Raw genomic sequence first — 10,381 nt, forward strand, 5'->3', positions numbered from 1 at the left:
GGGGCCCAGCAGGCGGGAGGGCGCCCGGCCCGGGGATTTGCCGCGCGCTCTCCTGTAGCGAATGCAAGGGAAACCGGCGGCCGAGGACGCGCGGCGGATTAGAACAATATTTGCCCAACATGACGGAGAATACTGAGGAGAGCCGAGTGCCGGTCGCTGAAGAGGCTCTTGAATATAAAGTTGGGCGCTCGAGAGCTCTCCAGCGCTAATGGCATATCCCGCCACGGAGACCGAGGGACTCTGACTTGGCGACGCACGATTTCTGATTAAATCCAAGGGTGGCTTCAGACACCGACTTTTACAAAGAGAGGCGGGGGGACCGCGAGAGCGAGGGAGGAGGCGGTAGGCACCGCTCGGCAGCCGGAGCCCCTTCTCGCCTCCTCCCTTCCAATTATCCGTCGGCTCCCTCCGCCGCGGCGGCTGTGAAATCGTTCTAATCTGCCGGATCTCCGCAGCCGCCAAGTCCCCAAATTGGGGGGATCGAGGCCGGATTAGTGTACCGGGTGTCCCCCAACCTTCTGAGCAAACTGTGTAGACTTTGCATTAAGGCTTCCAGGCGAGGCGGCTCCCTCCCCGGCACGCACCAGGAGGGCCTGTCTTCCTGGTTTCCAAAGTCACCCCCGCCCCCAGGGGCCCTGGCCGTCTGTGTACCACCTCCCAGAGCCCACAGGTACGGTCCCCGGACTTCTGGGGCACAGCAGGTATCTCATTTAGGAGACTGCCAACCATGGAGCATTTCCCCAATCGTCCCCAAACGAAATTAGAACTTTGGGAGAGGTTAGAAGCAAGAAGAGTCGGGGGAGGGACAGCCCGGTGCCCCCAGAGCCAGCGGGAAACAGCATCTTGTCACCTGCCCTCGGCTATTCTATTAGGGGCGGTGGCCCAAACTGGGGTGTCAATATAGTCATCAACCAGCCCCTTCGGGCCCCCAACAAAATGAACCCTCTTGACCTCTTGGAGCATGGAGCTGACCTGATGGGCCACATCTCGCCCGGTACTGGCATCTCTAAGGGGCAGGCGAAACTGCTGCCCAAGCTGCACCCTGGGGGCCAGAGAGCCATTGGTCCCAGAGCCTCCAGGCGCTTCCAGGCTCTCCCTCTGTCTCTCCCTGCCCTTCTCAGAGGCGTCTAGACCCTCCAGGTGTGTCCTCCTTCCGCTTAGGGTGGCAGGACTGGGGACTCACAGCACCGGGGACTCTAGCAGCCAGCTAGGACCCTCTCTCCATCCCTGCAGGACCCTCCCTCCACGCCAGGACTTTTTTATTTCTGATGGCTGAACTGCCACAGCTCCAAGCCTTGGGAGCTCAGAGCTGTCAGAGGTCTTGGGGCTCAAGAAACACTGGAGTCAAGGGGTGCACGGGGGTCTCCTCGGCATCCTCACCCGGTGCCTCTCTCTTTCCTCCCCTCCCGCCCACAGTGTCCACTCCGCTGGGCCAAGGCCGGGTCAATCAGCTCGGTGGCGTCTTCATCAACGGGCGACCCCTGCCCAACCACATCCGCCACAAGATCGTGGAGATGGCCCACCACGGCATCAGGCCCTGCGTCATCTCCCGCCAGCTGCGCGTCTCCCACGGCTGCGTCTCCAAGATCCTCTGCCGCTACCAGGAGACCGGGTCCATCCGGCCCGGGGCCATCGGAGGCAGCAAGCCCAGAGTGAGTGTCTGCCGTAGAGCGGCCGGCCGTTGGCCTTCCCCTGGTGCCGGGATCCTGGCCTGGCCCCCTTCACCGCCCTGTGCCATCCTGGTGACTACAAGCTTCTTATGGCAAATACGGGTGGGAGACTGTCCCCACCCCAGATATCCCTCCCCGTTGTTTGAGTTTCTCAGGGATGGGAATACCTGGGGTCCAGGTTGCCTGGGACTTTGAGGCCAATGAGTCATTCCTGGGCTGTTCCTACATCTGTCCCGACCCCCTGTCACCACCCCAGACCAGGGCCCCTTTCCCCCTCAGTCTTGTCTGAAATAGTGAGGAGGGGGATCCTGTGGGTCCTGAGTAGGTTTCTATTTCATAACCTCTACCCTCCCCCCCCACACACACACACACCCCTGCCTTCCTTGGAGTCAGACAGGTTCCTGGGAAGGATACAAAGCCCGTTTCAGAAGGAGGGCATGGCTACCAGAGCCACCAGCCTGGCCTGGGGCTCTTGGGAAGTTGATATTGAAAGTCTCCCCCTCCCCCCACCCCGTCTTCCCGCTCCTGCCCTCCCACCTCCACCTCTGAAGCAGGTGGCGACCCCGGATGTGGAGAAAAAGATTGAGGAGTACAAGCGGGAAAACCCGGGCATGTTCAGCTGGGAGATCCGGGACCGGCTGCTCAAGGACGGGCACTGCAACCGCAGCACCGTGCCCTCAGGTGAGAAGGCAGCTGAGCCAGCAGAGCGTGCCCTGGGCTGCAGGGCTCTGGGGATCCTGGCTGGAGGGGGGCGGGGCGGGGGCTGATGGATGGGGAGAACTTGGAGAAAAGTTGGGAGGGAACGGGAGCAAGAGAGCAGAGAGACAGTGAGGACACAGGAGGGAAGCAAAACCTTAAGGGAGATGGAAGGAGAAAGAAGGAAGGAAGGGAAGGAGGGAGGGAGGAAAGAGGAGGCAAAAAGTTTACTTATCATGTTGGGTGAGAAGCGCTCCCTGGCACTTCCCTAGAGAAATGGCCTGGAGACAGTTGTCCCAGGAGGTTTGATGTCCGCGGGCTCCCTGGACCCCCTTCTTCAAGTCACCATGTCTGTTCTGCTGCTGCCACCAGCCATCAGTGGGTCCCCAATGCGGAGGCCCTGAGCCAGGCTCCCTGCGGGGGAGTGTGTGCCTGGGCCCTCGCGCAGGCAGGGCTGGGACACACCTGCCTGTGGCTGCAGCAGCCGGGGCTGCGGGGCCTGCCTCCAGGGAGGCTCGGGGAAGGGGGTGTGGACGTGAGTGCACCCAGGGTATGTGAAGTGAAAGGCACAGGTGTGTGCGAGGCTGTGTTCGGATAGGAGTGCACAGGTGGCTGTGTCTGCCAGTCTTGCCGCTGAGTGCGTGCCCCGTGTGAGTCAGGCTTGCCCACGGGGTGACACACTGTGCTGGTGCCGGCGGAGGTGTAAATGCTGGCCTGTGGGTGTGACTCCCCGGGCAGTGAATTAGGGGGAAGGGGCTTCAGGACTTTGTCCCCAGGGCCTAGGCGGCCCGCGCTCCGCTCCCGCGCCCCAACAACTTATACTCGCTCTTTTGCCTTTGAATTTCTGAGGTTTAGTGAGTTCGATTAGCCGTGTGCTCAGAATCAAGTTCGGGAAGAAAGAGGAGGACGACGAAGGGGACAAGAAAGAAGACGATGGAGAGAAGAAAGCCAAACACAGCATTGATGGCATCCTGGGCGACAAAGGTAGGGACCCTCGCAGCCGGCCATGGACCGAGCCCGCGTTTCCCACGCGCTGGGGTGCGGGCCAGGGATGAATAGATTGTGCTTCGCTTCTGTGCCCCAGACTGGAGGACAGAACTGCAGAGGGAGAACTCACGGCTCCGGAGCAGCCAGGAGCCTCTCAGGATTTGGGGAGGGTGCCCCCTCTGTGTGTCCCGCAGGGCCAGGAGCAGGTGGCCTACTTTGTGGGGGAGCTCGGCTGCAGGTTACTGCAAGGCACGCCGACAACCGTGCGCCTAGGGGGCGCGGACTCCCGGCGAGAGTCCTCCAGGCCTGGCGTTTTGGCTGCGGGTCCCTGGGTCGATCTATTATTTATAGGAAACTTGGGCAAGGGGGGCGGGGGGCGAGGAAGGAGGAGCCGGCCTGCGGCTCCCTAAATGAATTTGTTAACCAGACCCGCACACGCTCTCTAAACGGTCCCTTGAAACCCCGCCTGACAGCTGACTGACCGCCGCAATCAATAAAAATTAGCGCGGGCCGCTTGGGCCGCTGCCTCTCATTTCCCGTTGCCAGGGCCCAGATCGCCGCGGCGCGGAGTGGAGAGGCAGAGGGGTGCACTGCTAAGGTGCTCTCAGGGCCAGAGCCTGGGTAGGAGGATCCCGGTAAAGGAGAGAGATTGGGGCGCTGCACCCCCTCTCCCCCTGTCAGCGCGGCCGCTGGGCGGACTGGAGTCTAACCGCGCTCTGATTTTCCTGGAAGGGAGCTAGAGGAGCCGTTCATCTTCCCGGCACCTGCGTGCCTGGGAGAGGGGATTGCTGTGTCCTTTATTTGAGGCAGGAAATTTCAGGAGAAAGGAAAGTCCTTCCTCAATCCCTCGTCCCCTGGAAGTTGTCTTTGAGACGTGGTGAGTGTTCCTGCTTTACGTGAGGGCGTGGGGAGAAATAGAAGCGGGAGATCCGGAGTCGCCGGCCAACAGGAAAAGACGCAGGTCCCCAAGGACGCGCGGGGAGGACAGTGGGAGCCTGTACGACAGTGGCTTTGGGAAAAGGGCAGAAACTTGTAAAGAGCACATTGTGTTCGCGTTTCCTTCCAGAAGTTTGTGGAGGCCCCTCTCTCCTTGCCTCCTGTAACTCCCGGCTCAGGTCTCTCTCCAGTTCTCAGTGGCCTCTCCCAGCCTTGAAGGTGAACTTCACAGACAAAGCCCAGCCAGGCCCAGCCCCCACGGGCCTGGCTGGAGGGGGAAGGAAGAGGGGCAGAGGCAGCCCCCTGTGAGAGCAGCTGGAGCTGGGACTGAGCAGGCTATTGACATTCAGGGCCCTCAGTGGAACCCTGTCCAGCAGGGACAAAAGGGCGAGGGAAGAAAGGGAGCGAGCTGTGCCTGACACCCCGCTGTGCCGGGCCTGCCGAGGGGCCTGGGTCTTCAGCGGGAGGGGCCCTGCCTGACAAGCAGCCCCTGGCTCTCCTGAGGTTGCCCAGAGCCCTGGCACCCCTGGTGCTGGTGGGAGGGACCCAGTCCTCACTTCAGTCTGTATTGGAAAGGTACTTAGTTGGACTCCTTTTTTGTGGGGTGGGAGACATAAAACTTAAATAATCTTTCCCACCAAATCCTGCACAGCAGACAGCGCTTGTGGGAGGGGTTCCCTGGGTGGAGTGCCGGGAGATTTGGTTTTATTTGGAGAAACTTTAGGGGTGTGTCTCTCTGTCTGTCTATGTGGTGGGGGTATGCCCAACTCAGTCTGTGAGGAAGCACAATAGACTCATGTCTTTTGAGAGAGAGAGAGAAAAAGGGAAATGAAGAGGATGGAAAGATGGCGTGGTTTGGGGAATCCCTTTGACTCAAAGGCATTCGAAGTGGCTTCAGTGCGGGTCTGGGCTTTTATAAAACCAGCTAACAGGCGGGCGACTTCGCTAGATAGAGGTTTTCCCTGCAGCAGGACCGGGAAGCCCCAGGCCTCCAGGGTTGAAGGAGGAGCCTGGCGGATCCGAAGGGAAGGCTGAGAGCACAGGCACTGGGTCTGTGGAGTGGCAAAATGAAACAAAAGCCGCGGGCCTGGGCTCGGAGAAGCCCTGCAGTTCTGAATGACAGTGGGCATGTTGGGCATTGCGACTGGAGCTAGGTGGCCACGTAGGCGCTTGTGTCTGTCAACATGGCTGTTTGCCCATCGACCCTTGGATCAGAGTGCAAGGGGCTGTATTCTGAACCAGTGGGCTTCTGTGTGGGGGTGCAGTGTCATTGTAGAGGGGTGCAGCGTGACTGTTTGCCCATCGGCCCTTGGATCGGAGTGCGAGGGCTGTATTCTGAACCAGTGGGTTTCTGTGTGGGGGTGCAGTGTCATTGTAGAGGGGTGCAGTGTATATGGGCTGTGTGCTGGTCGGGTTGCCTGCTCATCTGTGCACAAATCATGTCAGCTCCTGATGTGGTACCTGGGCCAGTCCCTGGGCACCTGGGTGAACTGCCCACCTGGAACCATTCACCTCTCTCCCAGGCCCCAGACATCAGTTTCATGGCCAAGTTAGGGGCTAAAAGACCTCCCAGCCTCCACCCCTATCAACCAGGTGGGGAGAGGCCAAGAGGCCCCATGGGCAGAGCGAGGGGAGGGGCGCACATCCACAAACTTTGTTTTGGCTCCTTGCGTTGGGCAAATGCTTTCTCCGGGGGTTGCCCCACTCGTGGCAGGGAGCCCTGGAAGAAGGGGTTTAAGAGCTCTCCTCTTTAAACGCTAAAGAGAGATCCCTCCCTGAGCCCGCTTTTTCCTACCGTCCGCTTGGCATTTAATAATGTTAAGACTTATTAGAGCTGGTAATGAAAACTGGGCCTGCTGAATAGGAAGCGGTGTTGGAGAGGGGTGTAATAGCTCCCAGGCATGGTAAGAAACTATTTATCCGCAATCAGTCCTCACTCTCAGAGTTTGAAGCACAAACGTTAAGTTGAAGGGTTTTAAAGCAGATTAAATTGAGCTTTTATTTCTGTGCACTTTCATCTCTGAACAGCTCACTCCTGCTCCCCTTGGGCTGATATTCATGAGGCTGTTCATATTTTTTTTCTCTTATCCTTGTTAAGACTGAGTTATTAGGATTGTTGGTTGTGAGGATCTGCAGCCCGATGCGCGTAGGGGCTCCAGCCAAGCTCTGGTCACCTGGAGAGGGGAGTGGACAGTTCACGGCCCTCATCCGCTCAGACTCTCCTCCATGCCCCTTCTCTGAGGATCAGGGGACGGACAGGCAGGCCCGGGACCCAACCAGGAAAGGGTTTGAGGAGGGACGAGAAAGAACAAGATTTTCCTGAGACTCTTGTAGGAAATTTGAGAGGCATTTGCACAGAGTCAAACCATTCTTCTGGGGAACTGACGGAGTGAATGGGAAGAAATGAGCAATAATAATAATAATAATAATAATAATAATAATAATGGCAATAAGCAATAAGAACACCAAAGCCTCCAGCAAGCATCTGGCACTGTACAAACTTAGGCTGAAATGGACCAGATCAGACACGGGGGCTCCACACGGTTCTCTAAAGCAGAAAGCCCAGCAGGGTCTCAATGAATAGGAAACCAGGGAAAAAGTAACAAGATTAAAAAAGAGGAGTGTGCCTTTTCCTGGGGGGGGGTCCCCAAAGTCCACCCGAGAATGTGCCAGCTTCCCCCTTACTGAGTGGCCACCTGAGTGGGGGCCCAGGTGTGTGCCTGAGAGAGAGAGGCAGGTGTGTGTTTCGCTGCCTTTTCCCTTCATCGATGTTGAAAGCAGCAAACGTACAGGTGTGGAGCGGGAAGTGACTGAGGAGACTCGGGAAGGAGGGAGAGCCGGGAGTGCCGGCTTTAGACACTTGTAAAAGGAGGTGGGAAACAATTTAATTTGGCAGCGGCGGTAGCTGCTAATGCGGTTTTCGGTCGTTTGCTACACAGGAGGAAGCTGTTTTGATTGTGTGTACAAGGACCTGCCAAATTTAATTAGGCTCCGGGGGAGCGAATGAATGGGGGGAGGGGGGGTACGGCTCCCCTCAGCCCACGCCGCCTTCTCCTCGGCTTCTTCACACCTGGAAGGGGCATTGTTTACCGGGTAGGAGAGGACGGGCCGGGGAGGGGAGGGGAGGGGACCCGGAGGGAGAGGGGCCTAGGGAGAAGGAGCCAGGGAGGAGAGAAGATAGTCCATTTATCAAGAAACAAGCGGCATTGATTTAAACCAACAAGTTCCCTCCTCCGTAAATGTGTGTTTAGAGAAAGGTAATTGACACTCCACCAAATCAAAGGATTACCCCGGGTTGGCAATCTAATCAAACGGAGTCCAGGCGGGATTTGAGGCTGTTCAAAGTGGGATCAGCTTCGCATAATGGGGGCGCGGAGGAAGGCGGGAGGGCGCCGGGCGATTCCCCGGCTTTAGGCGGCGCTGGGTGGTGGATATTCAGTGAAACCCGAGGGGGAGGCCCGCTCGATGGGGGTGGAAGGGGTGAGCCGAGGGGAGCTGTGCTTGGGAGGAATATCCCTGGGGGAGGCGGCTCCTGGCGAGTCTAGGCGGGGCAGACACGACGCCCCCTTTCTTCCCTCCATCCTCCCCCCCAACCGAAGAAGAGAGAGAGAGGGGGAGAAGAGGGAGCGGAGACAGAGGAAGAACAACAATGAGATAACTATTACAAAGGCAAACACTGGCGCTCGCTCGCTGGCAGCCCCAGAACCCGCGGCAAATAAACAAAGTCCGCTGTTTGCCAGATAAACTCGTGCCTAAATGGAGTGTGACGGGGGCCGGGAGAGAAGAGACGGGAAGAGATAAGGTTGGAGGGGGAATGAACGAATATAATCTAATAGACGTTTAGAAAACAAACTTTAAACAAGGGCGAACAGGCGAGCGGCGCGTAATTATCCGCCCCAGAGACCCGAGAAGCCCTTGCAGGTTGGGGCGCTGGGGGTGGAGTGGGGGACCTCAGCCGAGCCTGGCAGAGCCGTCTGTTGCGGGGTGCCGCTGGGACTCCACTGGGAACCAGAAGAGGGCCCCCGGGGGCGCACCTGGGAAGGGCTCGGCTGCCAGACGGAGGTCCTAGCGCAGCCCCCTGCTCCCCAGCGCATTTCTCAGCGGGGTGGGGTGCCCTGCTGTCCGGCCCGCGAGTTTTACGAGTTTTACGCTCACCTCCCGGCGGCGGCGCGCAGCACCACACACGCCGGCTGTTTGCAGGCGCGTTTGGACCTAAAAGACTCCCGCGCTCGGCACAGCAGTTCAAGGAATTAGATATTTACCAGTTGGAAATAAGCCTGGCTAAGAAGAAGAAGAAGAGAGAGAGACATTGAAAAGAGGAGGCTGGGGGAAGACTTCAAACGAATCCATCCCTCGGAACGGCGGAGGGAGATTTACAGACAGTCCTGGGAAGTTATTTAGATATTAATAACACATTTTCCCGAGGCGCGACCGCGGCGGCCATCTGCGCTGCTCTCCGCGCTACTTGGCCGGGTGAAATATGGGCTCTCAAATGTTGGGAAGAGATAACGCCATCAGGCTAACCCCGTCCTAAACCGGCATCGCGCGGTAAACCCGGATTAACGCCCCCTCCCCACCCTCCCCTTTCACAGCTTTCCAAATTTTTCAGTGGCATTTACATGGAAGGATTTAAAAGCACATATAACAGTCGCCTTAAAGCAGTAAGGTGATTATATGGGCTTTTTTTAAAAGAATTTTTGAAAATGATCGTTGTTACACGTTACATGATATATGTGATATGATATAAAAACATAGTTTCATCGAGGGCGGGAGGGCTGAGCAAATGAGATTTCCCTCCAGGTCGCCTCTTTCGAGTTCCTATTTGCCATCATCAGCAAAGCTGATGAGACTTCAACCCTGAGGGGAACCCCAGGATCCAAACACGAAAGGTACAAGGGCCCCTGGTTCAGGCCCTGGAAGTGTCTGCTCTAAAGCCAGACAGAATCACCCCCAGAAGAGAGGGGGCCTGGTGCGGGGAAGCCTTCCTGCTATTAAGAGCGCAGAATAGAAACCCCAAAGGGGAGGTTCTCCAGGGACTTTGGGGGCCCTGGAGGCCAAGACAAAGGGGGGCACATTCCATGAATTCCAGAAAAAAAAATAGCTCTTCTCCCTCCCCCGCTCCAGACTAATGAGGTGATTAGGAAGCCCCGTTGGGGAGGGGGAGGGGACTGGAAGGTTAAGACGCCCCCCTCGGGTTTGGCCGCCCTAAGCCTTCCCTTCCCCCAACTGGACTGAAAAGAGGAAAAGGTGGAAGTGGGGTCAGTGCTTTCTGACCTGCTCGGCGCGCCCGGCCCGGGCTGGGGTCGCGCAGGGGGAGGGAGGGAACTCGCCTTCCCAAATCGAATCAAGGCAGAACGGTGACCTAAGGGGGAAACTTCGCCACGAGGAGACAGATCTCTCCAGAACTTCAAACAAAGTGGCGGGGAAGGGGCGGCGACGCGGGGAAGGGGTCCGAGAGGCGCTCGGAGCCTGCGAGGGGAGGAGGGGCCTGGAGGAGGAAGAGAAGGGGTCGAGGGCAAAGGGGAAGCAGGAGCCAAAGGAAGGGGTGTAAGGACGGGAATGTCAAAAGGGGGCTCGGCTGCACTTAGACCTTCAGCCCTGGGGGAGAGGAAGGCGCCGGGGCCGGCAGCCTCGGGAAGGAGGAGGGGAGGTTGTGGGCTCCCCAAGGCACGCTCCGGGCGCCCCTGGAGCCCACCTGGCCGTCCACGGGGCAGCGGAGTGAGGGTGGGTTGCACAGGGCCCCGGGCGATCTAATGGACGTTTCCAAGACTTGGGTGCCTGGGCCCCGGGCGTGCGCTGGGCCTGACCCCTGGTCGAGACCAAGAGCGGAATGGGCAGAGGCTGGGGAGCACAGAGGTGGACGGAAGAGAGTCCGAGAGGAGGAGGAGAGCGTGAGGAGGGAGAGCAGCGCGCGCAGGTTCCGAGCGTGGAAGACCGAGCGCGGGGAGAGCGTTTGCAGACGCCGAGAAAGTCCGAGGGGCCGAGAGAGGCTGGGGCAGCTGGAAGCAAGACAAAGAGACACAGAGTCGCCCAAAGGCTGGCCCCGGGACGGGCACCTCCGGGGAGGCCGAGGGTCCCAGAGTCAGCCCGCG

The 10,381-nt window shown here is 58.6% G+C and overlaps 1 protein-coding gene across 1 annotated transcript in view; it reads left to right on the top strand.

Annotated features, from left to right (window-relative positions):
* PAX7 (paired box 7) overlaps nucleotides 1–10,381 on the top strand; it is a 143,531-nt gene that overhangs the window by 48,350 nt on the left and 84,800 nt on the right. Inside the window, exons 2-5 of the mRNA XM_014530639.1 lie at nucleotides 873–994; nucleotides 1,417–1,652; nucleotides 2,225–2,351; nucleotides 3,222–3,350. Coding sequence (XP_014386125.1) covers nucleotides 873–994; nucleotides 1,417–1,652; nucleotides 2,225–2,351; nucleotides 3,222–3,350 — 614 coding nt within the window. The remainder of the gene's footprint in view (nucleotides 1–872; nucleotides 995–1,416; nucleotides 1,653–2,224; nucleotides 2,352–3,221; nucleotides 3,351–10,381) is intronic.

Source organism: Myotis brandtii, unplaced genomic scaffold (assembly GCF_000412655.1).
Source record: "Myotis brandtii unplaced genomic scaffold, ASM41265v1 scaffold754, whole genome shotgun sequence".
NCBI lineage: Eukaryota > Metazoa > Chordata > Mammalia > Chiroptera > Vespertilionidae > Myotis > Myotis brandtii.